The following is a 26,525-nucleotide window of genomic DNA, read 5'->3' as shown; positions in this document are numbered from 1 at the left end:
AAATAATCAACATTATCCGAAATCCTAACACAATTGGATCGAGACCTTGGGCTGTTTCCTGAAAAAGGTTCTTCGTCGTTTGCCTCAGCCCATTTCATCCGGGGATTCTGGAACAATGCTGGATAAAGCACCACACAAAGGTATATGTAAGTACGTATAAAAACTGGGTACTACACAATAATACCATGATCCATTTAAGTGAATCCGGTGTCACCGCTAGGAATTTTTACAACCGGAGATTCCAGATTCCTAATACAGACTAATGCCGGATATTAACTTACACTTTTCTGAAATCCGCAGTGTTACTGTTCTCATATTAACGTACATTTTTCTGAACTGCGCAATGTTATTATTCTCATATTAAGTTACATTTTTCTGAACAACTACAATCATTCCAGTCTTGAAATCTGGCATACGAGTATCTGTGGGTTTCCTGTAGCTAGTGGCTTTTCCGCATCGTAATCTGGGCCTGCTTGTAAACAGATTCTTCATTAATCTTCTTCTAACGGAGTAATATAGAAATACAGTAGAACCTCGCTTAACGAGCACCTCTCATAACGAGCAAAACACGTTGCAAAAAAAATTACTCGCTTAACGAGCGGCGTTTCGCATAACGAGTGACGAGAGGGGAAGTCCCGGATTGTGCGCTTGCTACATCAGTCTGTGTTTAGCACGCGTTCCGCTAGTATCTTAGTGTCGCTTGTGATCACACATTTTTCCAAACTTGTGTTCAGACATATTATTTGTGACTTTTTTGTGCAAAGTTTAATAACCCTTGCAAAAATGTCCCCGAAGAAAAAGCCGCAAAAAGACAGCCATAAGAGGATAAAAATAACCGTAGAAATGAAACGTAAAATCATTGAAAAGCGAGAACGAGGTGTGAGCGTGGCTGATCTAGCACGCACATACAATCGGTCTACATCAACGATTTGCACTATCCTCAAGAACAAGGACAAGATTAAGGAGATAGATGCTTCAAAGGGAGCGACAAGAATATCTACGCAACGGTTACGTATTCTCGGCGGTGTTGAAAGGTTGCTCCTCATATGGATAAACGAAAAGCAATTGCAAGGCGACACTATTGACGAGAACATCACTTGTGAGAAGGCGAAAGTGATTCTCACCGACCTCGTTAAGACGCCAGGATCATCAACGGCCGAAGAAGAAGCATTTAAGGGAAGCCGTGGGTGGTTCGAGAAGTTTAAGAGAAGAACCGGCATCCACAGCGGTGTAAGGCACGGTGAAGCAGCAAGCTCCGACACAAAGGCAGCAGAGAACTTCATCGGCGACTTCAAGAAGCTCGTAGATTCTGAGGGTTACCTGCCGCAACAGGTTTTTAATTGTGACGAGACGGGTCTCTTCTATATAACAGCAGAGGATAATGCATTGCCCGACCAGGTTGATTCATTCCGCATAGAAGAAAAGATGAAGATGATTCACGCTCCTTAACAATCTATATATAATTTTCTTTGAATAAACGTTATACATAATTTTTTTTAGTATTTTTTTCGGCATGGAACGCATTATCCTATTTTACATTAATTTATATGGGAAAAATTGTTTCGCTTAACGAGTGTTTCGCATTACGAGTAAGATTCTGGAACGAATTACGCTCGTTAAGCGAGGTTCCGTCACGACTTCAAGTGTCAGATATGTAAAAACGTCGGTGAACAGCAGTAGACTAATTAACATACTTTTCATGCATCAATAATACAGATTCTGAGAAAACGGTAACGCTCTATAAAGAAAAAATATGTTGTGGGGAAATGAACAGACCAAATGCTACCTTAATGCACATACAAACAAATTAAGGCAAAACCACGTCAGTTAACAGTGCTGTCACTGTTGAAATTTCTCTACTCAGTGGAAAAATTCTCTTGACCAGTGGAATTTTAGAATACCCAATATTCGTTACGGCGAGATGCGAAAGTGAAACTGGGCAGTCGTACTACAAGATGTCACTTGACGTTTGGCTGACAGCCTCGAACTGTCATTATAAAGCAACGTAAAGTAAAGCTGTCCCTGTAACAGGCCGTGAAGGCCCATAGGGTCGTGAGACGTTGAGGGTCCCACATTATCTAGACAATCGGCTCAAAGATGGCGGTAAGGTTGTCAGCCTTAGGCGCCGTATTAAGTTCTACTTACATTATCATAAATCAGACCGCTGACTTCCAAAATTAACAATAAAACACAAATGCATTTTTTTTTTACCTAAACCACCTTACCACCTCCCCTTTAAGAATTCTGCGAATATGACTATTTAAAATGATCTTACGTAAACCATATCAAATGTGTATTTCGTTCCTGATAGGAAGGGTCTGTACCAAAGATGCGCAACACGCGACATGACATGGGCAGAGATGAAGGAGCAACGCAAAACGCGCACATTCACAGCAATTTGTGTATTCTGCACGCTTAACACGGCTGTTACTGTATGTAATTATTTCTGAGATACCTCCAATTCTGATTAGACTACGGAGATACATTCATGAATGTACGGAGATAATGAAGATAATAAAAAGGCTCTCCAAAGAATCTGAGTTTCAGTTCAGACGGTTACCAATAATTCTGAATTTTGTTACAACTTATTCAAGCTCCAGAGCAATTTTCGTGTGAACCTGCCGAAGAACTTCCTGCGAAGAAAATTAGTGCAGGGTCTGAAGGATCATTATGCCAAATTTCACTCCTCTTTAACTAACAATTTGGGAGCAATAGCAACCATTTTCCTCTTCAACTATTAATTGTACTGAGGAGTCCGGATAGCGTAGTCGGTATAGCGACTGACTATGGGCTGGACGACCGAGGGGTTGGAGTTCGTGTCCCGGTAGTCAGGAATTTTCTGTTCTCCACGTTGTCCAGACCGGCTCTGGGGTCCACCCAACATCCCATCCAATGGGTATCGAGGGCTTTTTCCACAGCGGTTGAATGGCCGGAGCGTTAAGCTGACCACTCATTTCCAGCTAGTGCCTAGGTCAAGCAAATGTGGATCTATATATCCACTCCCCCATACGTCTACAAGGCGTACTGCTTAATTAGTTAAGCACAGGGACGTCACCTTTTTTTTACTATTAATTGTACAGATGTGAAATCATGTAGAACGACCCTTCAGAGCTTCCACTAATTTCCTTCGCTGGAAGTTCTGTGTCGTGTTTGCGGAACAGGTTGTAGCAGCTAGAAAATTCTTGAACAAGCTGTGAGAAAACTGAAGTTCCTGTGTTACCGACGGAAAATATTCCCCCCCCCCTTTTTTTCTTCTCCCTCGCTAGTGGGGTGGGACTAAATCCCTGGTACTGCGGCCACTTCTGGCCTATTGTACCAGCCCCAGATGATAGGTGAGGGTGATTGTGGAGCAATTGGTGGAATGAAGATTGGAAGGGGAAACCGAAGTACTCGGAGAAAACCTGCCCCAGCGCCACTTTGTCCACCACAAATCCCACTTGACCAGACCCGGTATCGAACCAGCGACTAAACGCTTGAGCTATGGCGCGGCCTAAAAACATTCCTTACTATTACCACACACGTTCACGATTATGACGCTGCTTAAAGCATCCCCCAAAACTAATTCGGATGAGGCAAGTCTCAGAACGAATTAAGAAGATACCAGACGCGGCCTACCGATTTGAAATCGGACAATTCACACGGGCTGCAACGTGAATCACTGCTCGGGATTCTCATGTATCCCTTACGCTGATCTGCGAGTGCACCGTCGGAACATATCATGTCTTGAAAAATATAAGACGAAACAGATTAAACACTTCAACATTATTGCTCGTAATAGGCTATAATAAAGTCAGAAACAGTCTCAAGAAAATCGAAACGAGGTGACCAACACCTAACAGCCTTCAAGGAATATGAGAGTGAACTTGGCGGACAGAAGGAAGATGACAAACCAGAAACGATCACGTAAACGTGTGTGTTCCGAAAGCAATGGTTGAAGACACAAATCGCCGGTGACATTGGTTTGCAAACTGAGGCACAGAAGTGGAACTAAAATAACATTCCTGAACAGCAGGTCCTACAAAGCAAGCTCAAACGACGTCGTTTAAGTACACGACAGACACACACCTACTGCTTACGTGACTTTCCTTTGCTAGAAGGGATCACACTTCACTCGTTTAAACACAAGTATGTAACTTCTGTTCGCCGATTGCGGTGACCGCGCTCTCTAAGGCATGAACTGTCTTCGCTCGCTCGGAAGCCGGGATCGTGGGTTCGAATCCCACTCAGGGCATAGAAGTCTGTGTGTGCGTTCATTCTGCGTTTGTGCTCTTCTGTGTATAGGTGGCGACCTTGCGTCGGGCTAATCCTCAGTCCTAGGAGTCCTGCTGTGTATAGCATTAAGAAACTGAAAAAGCGGCCAATGCCCAACAAAGGGCTGTAGAACCATAATAATATTACTTCTGTTCATTCAAGTCGCGACTCGATTGACGCGATATAAAACTGCAACATCTACAAATATAAAGCACAATAACTTCCAGACCGCCGGTCACGGTAGCCAAGCGGTCCAAGGAATGCACTGTCTTCGCTCGCCCGGAAGCCGGGATCGTGGGTTCCACTCCACTTGAGACATGGATGTTGGGTGTTTGTGTATGTGCACTTTTCTGCGTTTTGTGTACAGGTTAGAGGCACTGCGACGAGCTGATGAACCGCCCACGGAGTGCTACCGAAATGTCTAAGGTCTAGTAAACCGAAGTGAATCGGAGAGTGTCATGGAGGTAGGCCAAGGCCCAAATTGGGGCTGTAGCGCCAAAGGGAAAAATAAACTTCTAGAGCCCCGTCGTAGGTCACGCGGTAGAGATCTGGTTTTAACCCCGGGAGTCTAGGATTTGTGGATAATGTGGTGTCGGGGCAGACCTGTGTACAGTATTCGGATTTTTCCTCGTCAATTCTGTTTTCATCTGCAACGTACTCATTTATCACCGTCCCTGAAGTATGTGTGATAGGCCTCAAAATCCAGTATGATACCGCCAACATCCGTCCTCATTTCCGGCATCTGGCCGAACTTGGGATGAAGAAGCTTAGTACCAGTCGAAATTATTCACTTGTCGCGCCATGCAGTGCCCGGTACCTCCGATGAGGTGGCATTTCATTCGAAACAGACTCAAGTTCTGGTAAGACAAGGAGCTACGAACGTGTATATTTATTCTTAGAAGCAACAGCTGGTCTATGCTGGGGCTTTCAACGGAACGGAAACCAAAATATTTAGTCTAAATCTACAGACGGCCAAGCCGAACTTCTTCAAGCAGTTACATTAACGACGCGTTTCTACTTACAAGTACTCTCAGCATATATTCATTTTCAGCGGGAAACAAGTTCCTACTTTTTTAAATAGATGTTCAAAATCGAATTCTTTCACGAAGAGTCCTAAGTGAGGGGATGTGGGACAGTGTAGTCCACTAGAAATTTACCTTCTTCTATCAAGCTACACGGTGTCAGATCCCAGAAGTCAATACAGTTCACAGACCTCGCCTTGATAATCTCAGATCTTCATTTTTCATATTCTAAAAATGATTCTTAGATACATGAGTGGTATATTAGCTGTCAGTACTCATATGACAATTTATTATTAATGTTTACTGGTTCATTACTAAACATATTACGTCTCACAGATGGAATCTTAGAGAGACCATTAATGTAGGCGTTTATATGCAAAACGTTGGGCTACGCTTGCACAAATAAATGTTTACAATTCTGAATGAGTACGTGTGCTATTCTTAACTGAATTTTTGATTAATCACATGAGTCCAATGATGCCTGAGGTCAAAGTCACGAGTTAACTATTTCAGTTTTCGTAAATATGGAATAAACCAAAGAATACTACCAAAATAATGTCTATTACTTCGCTCTGCTTATAAGCTACAATTTTATTTTGTTCTTTCCATTACCAATAACAAAATAAAACCTTGTCTATTGATTCCTCATATTTATATGAAAATGTCTTGCTTTAGTATCCATTATTTCCAGTATTAAAAGGAAGACTAAAATCTTATTCATTTGAAATGTTTAATGCACAGTATAAATGATCGATTTGCATATGAAGCGACTTAAATATCTGGTAACTTCTCGTCCAATATGCTGTATTGAAAATTATAAATGAAAACACCTACCGAAACACCAGTTAAAAATCATTAGTCCAAGGTTCTCGACAAGTGCTGGTGGCTATGCATTTTCTCTTCTGCCTCCACATGTTTGTACGTAGGGTTCTGATGCAAGCACACGTACGGCAGAACTAGTAACTGCGGTCATCGTCACAACCAAAACAAGCGAAAACAACACTGTCAATAAATATTACAACTACGAATGCATTTCTTTCATCAGCAAACCCCCCGCCACCGGCACCAGCATCATTACTACTACCGCTCGTATAAGATATATTAGTTGCCAACAAGATGTTTCTCCATTTCCATCAAAATAACACTTTGAAATACGTCTCCTTCATCATCATCTTGACCGACATTAAACCAAACGGTACAAACTCATAATCGCCGATCGCGTAATACTGACACAGCTCCGAAGCTGCCAACCACCGTTCGCTTGTGCAACCTAACCAACCACGTTAGTAGTCGCACAGCAACTGAGCCCGCTAGCCTCAGAACGCTCAGAACCGCTTCATAGTATGCACACAGGCCATAGTTGGCGCGACTGCCGACAGAGAGAGAGAGACAGTGATAAAGTGCAAGGTCTCTGCCAGGAAAATGCTTTACTAGAGATCTCTGCGCAGACGGCGACTGTCCATCGTGAGATGTTCCAGTACGGAGCAAAGAAACGGGAGGGATGTAGATAGTATACGTCAACGTTTTCCACTCCTTCACCTCCACCCTCATCAAAACTCAACCCCCAAAGACAACTGGCGATTTAATTAATTTCTTTCTGAGAAATAATTTCTGCAGGATTTGACGTTCTCACAGCGGTGGAAATATAACGCCATATACTCCTGTGAAAGTCAACCGACATTTCGGAGAAACATCACCTCCATCTTCAGGGCGTTATGTCCTAGAAGATCAATACAGACCGATATTCATTGGTTACTTCTGTCGTTGCAGATTATAATTCACTAAATAAGCCGATAATTATTTCATATGCTGATTATGTTAGCCGCATGGTCTAAAGTTCCGGGGTTTGAATCCAGTTCGCGTGTTCGATATACGTCTTCACCCTTCTGTGTTGTTCAGTGTACACGGATCTTGCCTTGAGCTTTCTTCTGCGTCCGCCCAAACCAAGAATCCTATCGAATAACGCATCAAAAGGAAAAGAAAAGCGTAAGAACTCAAGACAGTTAGCTACACAGAAAACATTTCTTATATAAATGCAAGTATCCACAGTAACTCAAGTCTGGACATATCAAGCCGGACACTGTGGACTGATGACTGCTGCAAATCGGTTCATGCAATTACAACTTTCAACTGTCTGCGTCTTTTGCTTTTAAGCAAGATGTTTTTGCACATTAATACAACATAAACATGGTTAACATTCAAGAGTGACATCCATTAACACAAGTGAGCACAGCCATACCTCAGAGATCTTTATTCATCGTTGCTTATAGTAGTTCAGAATATCTGTCTTGAAAATGTGTCATCATTTATCAGATCGTTTCCTAAGAAATCTGTTACTCAAATCAAATACGAAAGGTTTTTGTATCAACTGAAGGTGAGACGTGTAAATTTATGTTAGTGTGTGTCCATTAATTGCAAGCGGAAGTGTAACCGTCCATTATGATTAGGCACAATATAGTGGATGTTGATTAAGACTACTGAATTCCAAGCTATACGCCATAAGTCCGGATTAAGGAGATAACCACGTTCTTACATTTAAAACGCGACATATGCTCATTCTTGCTGTGCGAACAGGACGCAGCCATCCGCAACTTTTCCTAGAATGTAGCTGTTGTGGAGAGAACCGCAGAACTTTTGTAACTTTATATTTGACAGCTTAGGCAAGCAGTAAACCAAAAGCAGGTTGGTCCGATACCCACACTAAGCTTATTATAGATCAAGGAACTATCAAAAGTCCCGTTGTAATTCGAAGTAAATTAATCTGCTTGGGAAATGCAAAATTTTGAGACCTCCCAGTTTATGAACTGGACCAATACGGAGGCAACTTCTCCTAGAAGCTGAGGCTCTGAGAAGCTCACTGCATCAGATAAATCTTTTCCAAGAGGACTCTGGTTTTAACTTTCGAACTGTACGCACGCGAACCTGCGTCGCTCCGGCTAAATTCTAAATTATACAAACTCAAACTTAACGGGGGCACGCGGTAGAGTAGTTGGTTGAGGCACTATGATACAAGCCGGAAGGTCAGGGGTTCGAGTACCGATTAGGTGGATTTTTAAATTTACCTAATCCTTCCAGCAGCATTACGGCCCTGGGGTCGACTAAGCCTCTAACAGAAATGAGTACAAGGAATATTCTTGGGAGTAAAGGGCGGCCGGCGCGTAAGGCTGACAAACCTACCGCCATCTATAAGCCGATTGTATAGAAAATGTGGTAACCTCAACATCTTACAACCCTATGGGCCTCCACGGCCTTTTATAGGGATACCTTTACTTTTCTTTACAGCCTTAAACATTTTTGATCTGTCCAAGTCACTTACGTAACAGAGCGGAGTACAACTGATACATAATTAAAGAGTGGCTACAGTGTTAGAACAGATTTAATAGTTAGGATTATTAGCAGACTAATCACTGTACCTGCATATTCATCGTTTAATAAATAACAATTTTCAAGTGCAAACTGTCCTTTTGGTGTGTGAATAGTGTGTAGCATTAGTGTTCTTTCCTGCCTACCAACCGACCTCTGAGTCGTGCCAGTTACTTCCATTCAACTCTTACGAAGGATGCACCATCTCTAACTGTAAGCAACCCTATTGTGCTTTCTTTTTATTGCTAGTAGGGTGGGACTAAGTCCCTTCTACTGTGGCCACTTGGGGCCTATTATACCAGCCACAGATGATAGGTGAGGGTGATTGTGGAGCAATTGGTGGAATGAAGATTGGCAGGGGAAACCTAAGTACTCGGAGAAAACCTGCCCCAGCGCCACTTTGTCCACCACAAATCCCACTTGACCAAACCCGGGATCGAAACTGGGCCACCGCGGTGGGAAGCCAGGGACTAACCGCTTGAGCTATGGCGCGGCCTACTCTGTGCGTACTGGCGCCCAGTACCAGACCTCCCACCTCCCTAACAGACCGCCTCACACCAACAAATGGAGGAGGGCAAGAGTAAAACAAAGGAGACGTCGGCAATTACCGGAGAGGCAGCAGTCAGCAGCCCAGTGAAGACTATTGCAGCTGGAAAATAACGTTGCGCCCCCCCCATGCTTCGAACTCGACTATAAAACAAAGGGAAAGTTCAGCTACATATGATATGTTTCCATCGCGGGCCAAGGAACAGCTGTACAGGCGTACTGTCAAGTTGCGTAAGACGCGGAGAAAATCGGGAACATACTGACATAACGTATTTCCCACATGAAAAGAATGCGACCCAAGTCGCAGGCATACAAGATTCATATCGTAACAACACCCACCGAATAGTCGCTTCAACTATGGGCCTGACATTTAGATTTATCGACGCTTTATCAGTTGCAACGACTGTGCATTATAGAATTAGATATGAAGATGGGAATAACGTGAATTGTGATAGTATCACTATTTCGTTATTCATTTAACGCCATCGTATTGTATACACATGTTATGATAGCCGAATTTTCTTTCTGTGGCTCTACAGACCTTTGGACCTTGGCGGATTCTTCAGTTCTTTAATCCCTTGGACGGGGAATCAGCTCGTGGCAAGGCAGCTACCTACACACAGAACAACACAAACACAGGCATCCATGCCTGGAGTGAGATTCGAACCCACGATCCCAGTGTACAAGCGGGCGAAGACGGTTCATGCGTTAGATCGCGCGGCCTCTTTGATCGGCGACAGCCAAATATAAAATGGATATTATAACGACTAAATGAATTAAGGCTGCGGAAAGAAACAGGCATTCTTGCTTTTCCGATATTTCCCTGGAAGAAATTAAACAAATGAAGCCATCCAAGCTTGTGGCATGAGAGACAACCAACTCTGCTATGTTCTGTATAAATATTTCGACAATGAAACTTAACAGTCGTTGGTAAAATGAAATTTAGAATACCCGTAGCCTGTAAATTCCTTCAGGGTCCCGCGTCCACTTCCGCCACCGGAAGTGTAACTCCCGTTTTCTTTGCCGGAACCTAATTAACTCCACGGAGCAAATTCCTTCTTGAGAAGGTAACAGCTGCTCAGTCAAGATATTCCTGTCTTTTACAGAACCTGAAGTTTCATTACCATGTTCATAAGAGCCCGTCAGTTGTCTTCCCTTCTGCTCCCACGTATTCCAAGTCGTTCCTACCCGGTAGGTTTTCAGATTAAAATATTGTACGAAACAGTGAAAAACAAATTTAAATGTAAAATACGTAAAACATATTAAAAAACTGACTTCACTTTCTACATACATAAAATTCGAAGACATGGGCCTGTATGGTATAAGATATACAATATTCTTTCGTCAAATATAAGTATAGTACGAATAAGGCCTACATTACGATACGTTGCTTCTAGGCATATATTTACGTATACCTATTACAGGCCATATGTATTTTGATAATCCTTCATTTGTAAAAAAAAAACAGTATTTTCGTCACCCATGTCATATCTACGGGCCGCAATTTGAATAACACAGATAAAATTTCAGAACCATAAGCGCTGAAGCATTGCCTTCTCTTTAGAAATTCTACCAAGGCGATATTTTAATAGTACAGAATTAAAAAGTTAGAATATCGCCTTTTATATAAATTGGCCAATTTATTCTAAAGTAATTACGAGGTAAACATACAGGGTACAAACACAGGCGTGCCAGTCATTCATATCCGTAATCATACATTCTTTCATTTTCTGAAAAAAAAAAGGTTAATTTCTTTCGTATACGTATTTCCTTCTAATTCTGTCTTAACTCGTGTATCTCTTGCTTATAAATACTTCATTTTCACTGGCATGCTCCATTACTCAGGTGTCGCTTCGATATGGAAGTGTGGGTGATCAAATTATTTCATAAAATCTTAACTTCAATTCTTTCTTTATGTATCGATTTAAAATTGTGCTGGTCCGTGCCATAGGTCAGGCGGCTAGTGGTCGACTTTCCCTCGCGGCAAATTGGGTTCGATCCCACAACCGGCTATGTGTGGTAAGTGGTCGACACATTGGCTGGGCCGGGGTTCCTCACAAGTACTTCGGTTCCCTTGCCAATTCACATTCTACTGAATGCTCCACCTTCTTCAATCGTCCTGCAATACATGGCCTCGTTACAGACAGCGCAGCAAAATAAGCAACTTAAAAAATGAAATTATACTTATGCAGGTGCCTGGATCGACCGTCTCTGCGATCTAGTGGTCAGAGTTCCTGGCTACAGTTCCAGAGGTCCGGGTTCGATTGCCGACGCTACCACATTTTCTGAGAAGTAGTGGGTCTGGAAAGGGGTCCACTCAGGCTCGTGAGGATAATTGAGGAACTATTTCATGGAAACCGAGATTAATGGCCATGGAGATCCGTTGCGCTGACCACGAGACGCCCTCTATCCGCTAAAGTTGGCAGTAACTTCGCCGACAAGCGGCGGTCGCTCGGTCGGTATAGTTCGCTTGCGGACTACAGGCCACGGAGTGTGTTCTTTTTTGGTTTGTAGGTGCCGCCTTTGTTGAGTTTCGAAATTGGACACCCGTGTCACAGATGTAACGTATCTTTTTGTGCGTTGCGTGTTGATATCAAGACGCAAAATCACATACGTAAAAGACCTTATAAACATCATCACAGAGTCCGGATCCCTATCTCTCTGCGCTGCTCGTATGTTATAAATGAATGAATGAATGTATGAGGGGTAGGCCTCCTCGGCCCTTGCACCGCGACCTACAGTGGTCTATCGTGCTTTGCTCGTATGTTATGTGCCAATTGATACTGACGACTGCCACATCACGCTTGCTCCGCCTGCCAATTAAAAAGTAACGTCAAGATTCGAGTAAGGACTATGACAAATATTCTGGAGGGGCCACAAATGAATTTACACACAGGTGGAGAGACGTATTGAAATCTATTAGGGCGAGGGCACACCGAGGAAACTGGCAACCGCAACGCAACCGAAGTTTCCGAGAATTGCGCTGCTCCATTCAGTAACATTTGTTCAACTCAGGCTGATAACAGTTCTCGGAAACTGCTGTTGCGTTGCGGTTGCCAGATTCCTTGGTGTGCCCTCGCCCTTAGGCTAACGATAGTTGAATGCCTTATAAGGCCTACTTCTTACGTAACCGAAGAAAGGGGTCAGCTGTATTCTGAAACGATATGTTTTAATTCTTTAAAGCCTAAAATTAATGTAAATAATATTTAGAAATTAAGTTCCTACCTCGCACAAAACACGTTGTCTTCTTTACAAACAATAACCGTTTACTGCTGTTTCGGTAGGTAACCGATGTTTATTGTGAGATTCATATGAAACACATATATACAAATGAGCAAACATTATTTTTGAATGTTAAAGCAGAAGGTATATATTGTCACGATTTAGGGGTACGTGACTTATTGAACGGGTTTTTGATTGGAAGATTGGATTTATTTACACCGTATACACTCAACTTCTAACTGCAAGTAACAAGCGTTATCACTGATCTACACACTAAACAATTCGCTGTCACACACAAACTAGTGTTCTCAGTCTTCACTAGTCGTATCTTGGCAACGGATTACAACAGTCTGTCACTGTAGCACACATGAAGTCTTCTTTTCACAGCCTCATTTACTTCTTGCCATTTCTTCTCAATCACTCGACTGTCATCACTAGGGACGCTCTCAATTCTCCAATTCATTTCGTCTGCTCCTAAGCTCATATCCTGGCAGGCTGGCGTCTCGAAATTCTAACTTCCTTAAACGATCTTCGTTTTCCTTTTTACAACGCCTCGGCAAGGCAAGACAAAACACAGCCTCTCTATTGTTGAGGAGGCGTGTTTACCTCGGCGTTACACAGCAAGGGTAGCGACGCGGACAACATTGAAAACATGGAGCTTCCACTGTTGCGCGCGTTTACTCAATTGTTCCATAGCAACGACTGTACGCGTTACATCTCGTGTCGTGACAATTCCTCATTTGCTGCGTGCGGGAATTACCTACCAATGACTAGTTCTTGCTTTTAGCAAATAAGCCACAATACTGACAACCGTTCTTAATAGGAATAAGGGAAAGGGATTGAGAATAAGAACATACTTATGTGAATTACGCCTAAAATACAGAATTCTAACCGCAACGCCGGATACAACATAAATAACACAGCTAATGTAACCTTAAGAGCAACATATATATTTCTTCAAACCTTATTTTATAATCATAACAATGCGAATACATCAAATAACTAACCAATTAACAAACTACCTTCAAGGAAATGTGGACTTTTGAGGAGGCTAACATTCGTTAAAATAGACAAAAAATTTCTCAAAACCTAAATTTAATTAACGACATCAGACGAACCCGCAACCGATAACCACATACTGAACCAAATTACATCAGTCCACACCTACTTCTTTAAGATCCATTTTAGTACTATTCTCCCACCTATACCGAGGTTTTCCAGGCGGACTCCTCCCTACCGAATAATTTTTCATTCATTTCTCACATATTCCATACGTGCCATATGCTCTGCCCAGCTCATTTTTGGTTGTTGTGGCGGTGTTAGTCCAAGTCTCGTATCAGGGCCTACACAGAGGCCTGATATGTGCGTCATTCCTCTCATGTCTGCGTAGTAATTATGCGCTATGCGATATGGTAACTAATCAGGTGTTGCTATGCAACGCAGTCTTGAGGTGTTCATGGCACGAAGCAATAAACAGTGGTCTCCGTAAACTGAAAGGTAATAAAGGAAATGCGCTGTGAATACGATACAGACCTAAGGCTATAATCGCACCCATAATTTGGCTCGTGAGTCACTCCCTTTATTTGGCCGCCATGTTATTACTACTATTACTTTCTGCACGGATGTTTTAATGCCTCTGCTGAACCGTATCATAATGACGCCGTGAAAAGCGCTGCGGTCGGCTTGGACGCTACGCACAGTTGAGTCGAACATAGATTTCAACGACTATTATAATAGGCCATACTAGCACGCTTATATACCTCTGTATCCGAGACGCACATGGCGTTTTCATAGTGACTGCACGTAAGTTCGTGCACACTCTGATATACAGGAGTTGGACAAAATAATGGGAACACTACAATTAATAGATTCTAAAGGGTTCTGATGATGGTGGATGACAGAATTACTGGGTTTTGGGACTTCTTCCATCGTCCGGAATTCTAGGTAATAGGGTGTCCTCTATAACCTAGAATTCCGGACGATAGAAAAAGTCCGAAAACCCGGTAATTCTGTACTACAATTACGGTATACATTTTTTTTATTAATCTGGTGTTTGACCACTTTCTGCCTTCAATACAGCCGCAATCATTCTTGGAATGGACTCGTACATGTTTTTAACAGACTCTACAACGGAATTCTATACCATTCTTCTTGACGAACATCTTCGAGTTGCTTTAGAAATGTTGGAGCTGCGAATCTGTTTCTCATTCTGGTCTCCAAAACTGACCAGAGTGGTTCAATGATGGTCAAATCTGGTGATTGTGCTTGCCAGGGAAGATGTTGAAGTTCACCTTCGTGCCCTTCAAACCATGACTGAACAGTTCCCGTTTTGTGAATGGGTGAAATGTCGACTTGGAAAACTGCATCGTTGTTTGGATATGGCGTCTGGATCATGGGATGCACCCAGTAACCCACCCTGCCCATGAACTTCCTTCCAGTAATTGGGTCATGAGGGGCAATACTGGGACCAACAGAATGCTGTACCATAATATGACTGCCCAAACCATCACAGAACCGCCCCATGTTTCACTGTTGGAACCAGACTTTCTTGGGTGCTCTCCAAAAGTGAATTTTTCCTGATGCAGGGAACAGCGTGAAGAACGGCTCATCTGACCATATCACGCGCGTTTCCAGTTGTTTGATGTCCAGGTTTTATGGCCGTGACACCATCGTTTATGAATCTAAGCATTACTTTCAGTAATAAAAGGTTTAGCTATTAGAACTCCACAGTGGGTGCTGGATTTGTGAAGCTCAGGACGGACAGTTTTTGTGGAAGCAGGGTCTTTAAGATGAACATTCAGTTCAGCTGTCACCTGTGCTGCAGTATTTCTGTGATCTTTCGAAACAATTCTTCTCTATTTACGACGATCTCTTTCGGTCAGTGTTGATTTTCGCCCATTGTTCTTCGCTGATGTCTTCCCCTGCTTCGTGCATGCCGACATAACCCTATAAACTGTCGCTCTTGGCACACTCAATAATGTGGCAGTTTTATTACACAGATGCTCCGGCTAAACGGGCACCAACGGTCTGTCCTCTTTCAAAATCGTACAAGTCTTCCATTTTCCGATTCTTTCATACGGACTGTCACTCAAAACTATCACTAATGCACTTACACGAGCACTACAGAGTGTAAACAAACGGAAGAACATTCAGTGTTGCTAACTAAAGTTCTGTCAGTGTAGCACATATAAACAAATTCTGTTCCTTAATTTCTCGGTGCTTCCATTACTTTGTTCATCCCTTGTACGTATAAAACAAAAGGTAAAGTCACTGTGCTTACGTAACACGCAATGTAGTAGTATGGGGAATGGAGGTACAACTCCAGACATTATTTTTTACCATCGGCAATAGATGGGTGTTCAGCTTCACGCTTAACTGCAGGGAAGAGCCCCCGGGATCCACTGGATAGGAGGCTTGTGGGGGACTGAGCCGATACAGAGGCTGCACTGGAATGGAAAATATTTTGCTCCTGCGAGGAATCGAAGTCGGATTCCTTGGCAATCCCCATTTAATGAATTACGTACGGCCTAGTATTCTCTTCGCTTGTCACGGCCAGTAAATTTACAGTTGCATTCATATTATCTCGTACCTGGGGGGACGTTACAAACGCAGAGAAGCTGAGCCCCACGAGATGTTACAGTGCAATAGTGTGGAGGGGTCTTAGGGGATCCGTGACGTAATGCACATGGGTCAGGCTCTCAAAAGCCGTGCGAAGATGCACCATACGAGTACTACTGGGAGCTTAAGCGCGAATAAAAAATCCGCAAATATGGGCTCTATACATAAGTACCTTCGGACAACAATATTTTTTATTCTGTATTTTATTACTATGAAGGTTACTGCTTTCTGGGATATGAAGCTGGACAACCTAGTTGCTGTTTACAGGCGTTTCGAACGGACGTGCTGTCTCCATCTTCTCCAGCATGTTTCTCTGAAATGTCGGTAAACATTTACTAAGACTACAAGCGTCACATTCAACAAGAGAGCAGGCTACAGAATTACTGAAGTGGGAATCCCCAACCTCACAATATATGGTGTCACCAATTTACGTACTGCCAGCTCTTTCGTGCCCAAAGTTATTAATATTTATTGTCCTATATATATATATCAAACTGATGGATGGTTATTAATAATTATTATCCTACCAAACTGATGGAAGGTCAGGACCAGTTACTACTATGACAAGGCGTTCCTGCTAAATTGAAATAAATGCACCAAGCTTGGTTGATACATAACAATCCATCAAACGAAGCATTATGGTCCCCCCACCAAAGGGCTCTTAATTTTTAATAAACTGGCAGTTTGGCGATAAATGTCCTTCCTCAAAACCCCATATTAAAAAAAACGCATTTCTGACGTAATAGTATTTAATCTCAAGAACCTAGGTGTAAATCAAGTCACACACAAATACGTCCCATATTTCAAAACTTCTTATAGCTCAGTCAGTTGGACGGTTAGAGTTCGGTTATCAACAAGGGAAAGATTTTTTCTGGACTCTACAGCGTCAAGATCCGCCCTGGGGCCCACCCAGTCTCCTATCCAATGGGTAGCGAGGGATAAAGCAAGTAAAGCAGCGGGGGCACAAAGCAGACTAATCACCTCCATTTAGTGCCAAGTCAAGTATGCTGGAGCTGTAGCTACACTCCCCAATACGCCACAACATAGTGCTTAATTAAGCACGAGGATAACTTTACCCTTTTTACCTAATTTAAATGGGATTTTGCTTTAAATGAACATATTATGTATATTAAATTTATTACATGCAATTCTGCAAGCATAAACATCATCCTGTATGCAATTTTATAATTTTAACGTCTCTCGGGGACCTACAACGTTACTTACCTGGAAAACGACTTCAGAATTAAATCTCAGCTTCCGTGTTGCACGACAGGGTGTCCGCATGCAATACACGAGAGATGCATAAGTTGCCTATGATCAAGGCGATTAGCACTAGAAATAAAAATGCATTTGTGAGAAAGCATGAGATAAAAATATCGTTGCACCCTAACGGATTATTGAAATGCAAGAAGACATTGAAACACAACTCATACTTTCTAAACGATTTTTTTCGATTCTGCGTACCTCGTTGAATTTATTTTCATTTGCTGCAGATATGAAAATTACTCCCAAACCATTATATTGCATTGTATTTCCTTGTATGTCGATTTTTATACACCGCGGAAATGTTACAGTAGAAGTTTTATATCTTGACAGGGTCTCTATTTGACTCCTGGCAGTAACTGTGAAACTGTAAATTGTGTAAATGTAAAAGTGAGTGGAATAAATTCGCTATATCCAAGACGGCGTGAAGTTTTTTGTCGTGTGACATATACCCAACACGTGACAATATGTTACACTGCATTACATTTGCACTGGTCAAACAATCTACAGTGTGGAATCCTAACAGAAATATTCCATCGAAATTCATTAAGAAAATTTCTTAGAAGAAATATGTCGGCGTGTTAGAGAACGACAGACATTATCAATCCATTGGGTATTTACTTTATGCGCGCAATGAAAAGAACTCGTAACGTCATTCGACATTACATAATATTTGCAACTGATGTAGTTCAGTCAAATATAATAATAATAATAACGTGGCGTATTTCCTCCAGGCAAGAACAAATGGCCCACAGAAACAGCGGTTTCTAAGTAATACACACACGCAACAATGGAACAACGGGGTTATGCAACCCACTTCTAGGCAACGGCTCTGGAAACACACTTCCGCACAAGCGCAATGACGTCAGAACCCAACAATGTTTAGCTATCACGTGACTTGTGTTTTCTGTGTGGTCTGCGCTACGCAACAACAGAACTGCGCTTTCTGCGTTGTCCGTGCCGCGGCTATATAACACCAGCCCGTGTGCAGCTAAGAATAGTTTTTAGTTGTGTTCCGAGGTTCCAGGGTGATTGAACAAGAAATGGTAAGAAGAATTCATAGTGATTTGAAGTGCTAGTATCTATTTGAGATCCGTTCAGGAGACTAGTGAATACTGTGAATACTAGTGCGTGTGCAACGGCGAACTGTAAATTGTGTAAATCAGCGATATCTCTGTATTAATTGTAATTAAGAGAGGTTGCATCTGAAGTGCCAACAAATCCAAGCATCCGAACTAGAGTCCGTTATTTTCGTCATGTGTAACCCCCTACATGTGACAATAAATTCATTTTACATAATTATATGGGACTGCCCCCACATTTAACTCCTGATGTGTCCACTCTGTAGATCCTTTCAAATTTGATACGAACAATGTTGTTTTGAAATAGTGCTATAATGAGAACACGTTCCTTCGAGTAAATATAAAATACATTTTAACACGTATTCATATTTCCTTCTTTATTTACTCACATGTCACAGACATCTACCCCGCTTCCGGCAACATCAATTGGTATAATACTAGTACTTTTTTTTAATTTAAGGATAACTTGAAAACAAGAAAACTGAATTACTGAGAAAAAACACTTCCTGTATTACTCTTGGTGCAGCCTTCCACGGATACGTACTGTCTGAACCTTGCCTAGGAACTACAGTAGCCTTGAAAGCAAGGCGCTCTTCTTACGCTTCCAAATAGGATCATTAAAGCGCACCAACATGGTTACCGAAGCAACGAATAAATAAATTTCATACCCACTGAAAACCCCATGAGGTCTTTGTAACAGGGACGCAGTTTCTTTTCTCTACAGTAGGAACCGAATTTATAAATATTATTAGATGAGTTTTAGGTGTATCTGACACGTTTGGAAAGACCTGCAAGAGTTTCTGAGAGAAACGACACGAGATCGAAATGTTAGGAATTTTAATTAAATGTATTAATTAACAATAATGAACGATCTCTAAGAATACTTCCATGAAGAGACACTAGCAGAATGAATTATGGACAATCGTACATTGCAAGTTCTGTCCCTAATTCTTTCCACGCTGGTTAAACCTAGTTCGTTTAGAAGAAGGACGAACTGGCGTTGGAGGAGGTGGAACGGTAAGACTCCGTAAGAAATTTAAGTTACCAATCCTTCGTCCAATAAACCAAGTCTTACAACTTTGGTAAAACCTATTTTTTTATTGCTAGTGGGGTGGGACTAAGTCCCTTGTACTGCGGCCACTTCTGGCCTATTGTACCAGCCCCAGATGATAGATGAGAGTGATTGTGGAGCAATTGGTGGAATGAAGATTGGCAAGGGAAACCGAAGTACTCGGAGAAAACCTGCCCCAGGGCCACTTCGTCCACCAAAAATCCCACCTGACCAACCCGGGCCGCCGCGGTGGGAAGCCAGCGACTAACCGCTTGAGCTATGGCGCGGCTTTTGGTAAACCCTATGTCCAGCATTCTGTGCCATTAGTGGAATGTTCTTATTTAAAACCATGAAATCTGGTGCAAGGTTTTTCTGCAGTAAAATGCCGCATCACTACATGAGCCACAACACGGAAGGCAACACTGGAAGATCTAGGAACTCTATCCTAATGAACTGTACAGTTTTCGAAGGCGTCACCGATTAGGTAAGGTAAAGCTATCCCTGTAACACGTCTTTAAGGCCAACAGGGTTGTCAGACGTCTCGATTCTAGAAAATGTGGGAAACCGCATCTGTGCTCTAGTGTTCACAGTTCCTGGCTACAGATCCAGAGGTCCCGGGTTCAATTCTCGGCGCTACCAGATTTTCTGAGAAGTAGTGGGTCTGGAACGGGGTCTACTCAGCCCCGTAAGGATAACTGAGGGGCTATTTCAAGGAAACAGCGGCTCCGGTCTAGAAAACCGAGATTAACGGCCTTGGGGATCCGTTGCGCTGACCACATGACACCATCTATCCGCAAAAGTTGGCGCTAACTTCGCCGACAAGAGGCAATCGCTCGGTCGGTATAGTTCGCTTGCGGACTACAGGCCACGGAGAAAATGTGGGAGCCTCGACGTCTCATAATCTTATCGCAATCTGTGACCCGACTCTCTAGAATCTAGACAATCGGGTCACAGGACACAGTAATTGCCAGCCTTAGGCGTAGACCGCCCTTTACACCCCAGGAAGATTTCTAGTACTCATTTCTGTTAGAAGCTTAGTCGACCACAGGGTCATATTGCGATTGGAACGGTTAGGTAAATTCAAGAAATTCAATAATCTCATCGGTAATCGAACCCATGACCTCCCGGTTTGTGGCACAGTTCCTCAACCAACTACGCTACGGTGGGACATCGCCGATTAGAACGTAAAAATTGTGTGAAAACTGCTGCACGTGGCTAGCCAGAGCTTTAGTGTACTGGCACTGGTACACTATGTTATCGCTACAATCGCTACCTGGAAAAGTACACTCCAGCTTGTAGTACACAGCGTCCTCATGCGTCACAATTGGACTTGACGTTTTGTCTTTTTGCAGACACAAATACAATATTCAAGGCTGAAAAAAGGTCTGGAAATTACACTTCCCCGTGCATTCATTACATGGCACTACGCTACAGGTTAAGCTAAAGATGTCAACGTGCTTAATTCCTTAACCACGACGTCATGAAGACGTACGCGGGAGTGAAGGTATAGATCCACCATTCTTGACCTCGGCATTAGCTGGAGGTGAGTGGTCAGCTTCGCGTCCCAGTCGATTTAACCCTGGGGAAAAAGTCCCTAGTATTTACTGGATAGGAGACTAGGTTAGCCCCAGAGCCGGTCTTGACGTTGTGGAGTACAGACAAATATTTTTCCCTGCCGGGAATTGAATCCCGGCCATTCAGTCCATAGTTCGTCGCTATACCGACTAAGCTATACTAAAAATATTTCAAATATACGCCATATACGTATATATATTCATATGACCTATTTTTTATTTTTCTTACCAGTTTCTGTACAATAGACCGTCTGTTAGAGAGGTCCATCCCCAATTACAGTAAGGCAGCAGCCACACTGAACCTAAGGGATCAAACTTAAACTACTCCAGCAAACTTCAGCATAAACCTAAACAACACCCTCCATCGAAGTCAGTAGTGACCCTCCCTTATTGGGCCTACTTCACGCACAGAACGCAAATGTAGGTCCATAAACGTGAAGTTAAGAGCTTCAGAATCTATGTACAATTCCAAGGAATGAAGAACGCCGTCTTCTGGGTTGTGAACCGACGCTTCGGAGGAACGTATCGCCTCCATCTTCAATGTAGAAAAATCCGCGAGCGAGGAACTAGCGTGAGCAGGCGGCTAATGGAAGCGATACGTTCCTGAGTAACGTCAGTTCACGCAAGATCTACACGGCGCCACTTCCCAGAAGGCGGCATTCTTCATTGTCACCGCCGTTATAACCTCAAATCTTACAATTCCAAGGAAGACGTGATTGGTGAAATACAGGGACGACGCAAGTACTCAAGCTTCCCAAGAAAGCTCTCATCTGTGAAGTCAAGTTACAAGCGGATAATTACCAGAGACTGTGCAGAACTGCATGATGTAAAGAACGTGGAAACCATACTGATTTCGTTTAGATGTCTTTATCCTAAAAGGAGGACAAATAAATCACTTTACATTTTATGCTAAAGCTGCATGGTATCCCAAAGGGTTCACAGAGTCTCTAAGTGACGCTTTCTAAACCGTTATTATACACAGGACCTGAATCTAACCTTGGTTTATAGCGTGGGATATTGTGCGTTTTAATATGATAAATTTGATTTGTTTCATTCTGATNATATCATATAAACAAAGACAAAACAACTCCGTCCGGTGTGGCTATTGAAGTTTTTACTACTTGAAAACTTAGCACCCTTACGTGTTTCGGTCCCTATAGACCATCATCAGAGGGACATCGATAGTAGTTTCCAAAAAGTATCGATGTCCCTCTGATGATGGTCTATAGGGACCGAAACATGTAAGGGTGCTAAGTTTTCAAGTAGTAAAAACTTCAATAGCCACACCGGACGGAGTTGTTTTGTCTTTGTTTATATGATATTTTAAGTCTGAAAATTCATGAGCAATATATGCACTTCAGCTTCATAACTTGTACACTTCTCCAAGTATAATTAGAATGCTCAAGTTAAGGAGCATAGATTAACAAGGCATGTAGCACGAATGGGAGAGAGGAGAAATTCATATAGGATATTGGTGGTAGAGCCGGGAGGAAGGAGACCACTGGAAAGACCAAGACGTTGGGGGGTGGACAATATTAAGATGGATCTCAGAGAGATACGATGGGATGCATTGGATTGATCTGACTCGGGGTAGGGGCCGCTGGAGAGCTCTTGTGAACTCGGTAATGAACCTTCGGGTTCCATAAAATGCTGGGATTTTCTTGAGAAGCTGCAGAATTGGCGGCTCCTCAAGAAGGGCTCAGCTCCGTGAGTGATATATGCACTTGTCAGAACACTGCTATAGTTGCTTCGTCATGTATCCCACGGTTATCTCTGGGGACAATGCGATTGTCGTCTTGCATTCAGGTGTCAGCGTCGATACTTAGTTCTATATACCTTTCGCACATTCATTCATGTCTGCAACGAATTCAGCAAAATATTCCTCGATTCCCAAGCATCTACACGTATGTCTGTGGAATTGTTACTGTCAGGTCCTCACAACTCAATTCACTCCTGCGCATGCGCCTGAACGTGCTCTTTATCTTTGCATGTCATTTAAGCGCGTTTTACTGCTCTGTACCGAGTAACTTTTTTTATTTTAAAATAAATTTTCAATCTACTCAATATACATAAATAGAGTAATTGGTAAAAGGGATGGGTGTATGTAGTATTGAAGCAGGTATCATCCTCCGATGATTCTCTGGTGCTTATCTAATGAGATCCTCTGGCCACATTCTATTTAGTCTTCTTTCTAGCGCTGGTTGGTTGAAGAGGTTGTTGTTTGGAGTGGTCCGGTTTTTGTGTTTCTCCGCGTATGCTCTGATGACTTCTGTTACATATGGTATGCTTAGATCATTGTGTAAGGTAGCGTTTGATACGTACCAGGGAGCATTAACTAGTTTTCTTAGCGTTTTGGATTGGAACGTTTGGAGAATTTTTGTGTTGGAAGGTTTGCTGCATCCCCATAACTCTATCCCGTAGGTCCAGACTGGTTTGATTATCGTTTTGTATAGGATTAAGCCGAGTAACTTGACGCAGGTTTTTGACAAGGTTTAAATGAAGATATAATGAACACAGGTTACGTTGTTAGACAAGGTTAAGTTAGTACTTTCAGGTACATGAGATTAGCATCAGAGGCGTTTTCAAGCTGGATTCGAGCTGTAGGACTTCAGGTTCTCACAGCGGTGTTCATGAAGAGTTCTCTGTTCTGGGTTACAACGCCGTGTAGTCCGCTGAAAGCCAACCGACGTTTCGAAGGAATATGTCGCCTTCATTTTCATGGTCGAAGAATAAACTACGGAAGAAACCAGCTTTTCTGGTTCTGCCTGCTGCCTGCTTCACACTGATTTCTTATTTCGCTTATTATTCGACCCTGTTGATGGAGGCGACATGTTCCTCCGAAATATTGGTTGACTTTCAGCAGACATGGCATTATATCCCAGAACAGAGAACTCCTCTGAATTCGGGTTCTTTTGATTTTTAAATGTTGTAGACCCATGTCATCCAACCAGTACAAGTCACCGTGACATATCACGTGGAACCGTCGGAAATAACTTCGACGCTGGCGTCCTTTTCTACATCTATATGGTCGAGATTTGTAATCCTACGGTAAAAGATGAAAGAGAGACATTCATTGCTTCCGAAGCGTCACAATCCGTACGGGAGTCATTAGTCTGGACGTTATCATTCTTCGACAACTTCTACGCATGCGCTTCTGCAAGAATTGCCCTCTGTAGTACGGGCCTATAGCTTCAATTTGGTAAGCTGGTGTTAATTTAACATTTTTGTAAGTAGCGGTTCAGATAATTTGGTCACGTCATCTTGTTCGGTTGCCGATCACAGTGGACGCGCGGTCTGAGGCTCGCTCGGACGCTGAGATCGTGGGTTCGAATCCCACTCAAGGCATGAAAATCTGTGTGAGTTTATTCTGTGTTTATGTTGTTCTGTGTAGGGAGCGGCCTTTAGACGGGCTGATCCCCGGTCCAAGGAGTCCTGCAGACTGTGTATGGGATTAAGAAATTGAAACGAGGCCAAGGTCCAACAAAAGGATTGCACAGCCACACGCAGATATGTTGTTCGGTTAGATTATGCTATGGTACACGAGTCTACACAAATACTACCTACTCGAAAGAGGAGCTGTATGAACTGTTCCGATCGCTCTACGTTCTGTACTCAACACCGTGGCTATATCATGACTGCAGACATTCTGAGAATCCGCACTCTATGCACATTTTACCGCTCGGTTTAAGGCAATTCGGCTGTGACTGTATAAAAGAGAATGATACGCCGAAAAGAGCACGGACGAATCAGTACGACGCAAACGAAAGCATCCTGGGACCGTGCGGTTGGTTTTATCCACAGTAATGACGAAGATTTCGAAATCCACTGTATGGTTACAACATACTGTCACGTGACAAAATGACTACGGTTTCGGCTGGTAATTGGATTTATTGAACGCTACATAACGTAACTAAAAGTAATGATAGAGCTATCGCTAATTCACACACTCAGCAATTCACTACACCACGCACTAAGTCTTCCCAGTCTGCTGTGTCTGCACCAGTCGTTGCCTGGTAACGGATTTCAGTGCCGTAGAACTCTCAACTTCCGTGTACACGTCCTTACTGGCCGGCGACTATATCACAACTATCTCTAGGCATGTCTTGCTTATGCACCTCAGCTCGGACCGCATGAGAAACATCTCCCAAGAGTTCTACTGTTGCGTCACGCAGCTGTCACACGGACCGCGCAGAGAACACCGCTTCCCAGTTTGTTCATTTATTGCCTAGCACAGGGCGTTGTTTAAAGAGTCATTACTTAGCAACGGGTCTACATGCTGCAATATAAACTACACGTGCCGTACATAAGAGTACTTGTTAGTGTGGACAAGAAGACAAGAATATAAAAGTTCCTTATGTATACGATCAAGTAAAATTAGACCCAGAACCTTGAAATTACAGGGAGGAAGCGGTAGCGTAGTTGGTTGAGGCACTATGCTACGAGACGGAAGGTCGCGGGTTCAAGTCCCGATGAGGTCATTGGATTTTTCCAATTGGCCTAATCCTTNGCCGCATTATGGCCTGGGGTCGACTCAGCCTCTAACAGAAATGAGTACCTGGAATTAATTAAATAATTTTCCTGGGGAGTAAAGCGCGGTTGGCGCGTAAGGCTGACAACCTTACCGCCATCTCTGAGCCGATTATCTAGATAATGTGGGGCCCTCAACGTCTCCCAACTCTATGGGCCTTCACAGCCTGTTACAGGGATTTTTTTTCCCTTCGCTACAGCCCCAGTGGGCCTAGGCCTACCTCCATGAACTTCTCCCTTCACTTCGGTTTTTCTAGATTTTACACATTCTGTAGAACTCCTTGGGCGGGTGTTCAGTTCGTCGCAAGGCCTCTACCCGTACACAAACACAAAAAAACGCACACACACAAACTAAACATCCATGCCCTGAGTGGGTTTCGAACCCACGATCCCGGTTTCCAAGCGAGCGAAGACAGTACGTGCCTTAGACCGCTCGGCTCTCCGTGACCGGCCCTGTTACAGGGATAACTTTACTTTTTTACTTTACTTACCTCGAAGTTATTCATCTTCCTGCACACAACACATGGCGCATGCTCGAATTCTCGTTAACGAAACAGTGAATCTTCAAAATTGTCGGATTTAAAGTTTGGTAATAAGTCTGATATTTTCAAAGGGGTGGCTATCTTTGGAGTATAGCGTAGTATACGCCACTGAAAGTCAAACGACGTTTCGGTGGAACATGTCGCCTTCATCTTCAGAACCGAAGGACAAGCAGGAATAAGCCTGACTGTTTCGTGCAGGCTTCTTGCTTGGCTTCGACCCTGAAGATGGAGGCTACATTTTCCTCCGAAAAGTTAGTTGATATTCAACGGATTAAACGGAGTTACATCCCAGAAGACAGAACTCATTGGTTATAACATCACCGATTTACGGGCCATTAAACACCACTAGAATATTCCAGTGGAAAAATCTCAAGTCATTAATTCGTAAAAGAATTTAAATGGGGAAAGGGGATTTAAATGTACAGTATAATTAATGGTTCTCTTCCTTTTAATTCTGACTAAGA

General features: G+C 42.8%; 1 protein-coding gene across 5 annotated transcripts in view; it reads right to left on the bottom strand.

The window, feature by feature from the left end:
• The window catches only part of LOC111864950 (dual 3',5'-cyclic-AMP and -GMP phosphodiesterase 11), a 657,492-nt gene that overhangs the window by 210,766 nt on the left and 420,201 nt on the right, over positions 1-26,525 (bottom strand). For 2 of the 5 annotated variants that reach the window (XM_023852592.2, XM_023852593.2), the window contains exon 1: positions 6,108-6,588. The exons of 2 other annotated variants lie outside the window; for them this stretch is intronic. Coding sequence is in view for 1 of the 3 variants with exons in the window: in XM_023852593.2 (XP_023708361.1) it covers positions 6,108-6,129 (22 nt within the window). In the remaining 2 variants the exon portion in view is untranslated. Of the gene's footprint in view, positions 1-6,107; positions 6,591-26,525 lie in introns of those variants that run through there. One more of the 5 variants, XM_023852597.2, reaches the window with a different exon arrangement.

Source organism: Cryptotermes secundus, unplaced genomic scaffold (assembly GCF_002891405.2).
Source record: "Cryptotermes secundus unplaced genomic scaffold, Csec_1.0 scaffold200, whole genome shotgun sequence".
Classification (NCBI taxonomy): Eukaryota; Metazoa; Arthropoda; class Insecta; order Blattodea; family Kalotermitidae; genus Cryptotermes; species Cryptotermes secundus.
Note: the sequence above shows the minus strand (reverse complement) of the source record. Positions and strands in the feature narration are given on the sequence as shown.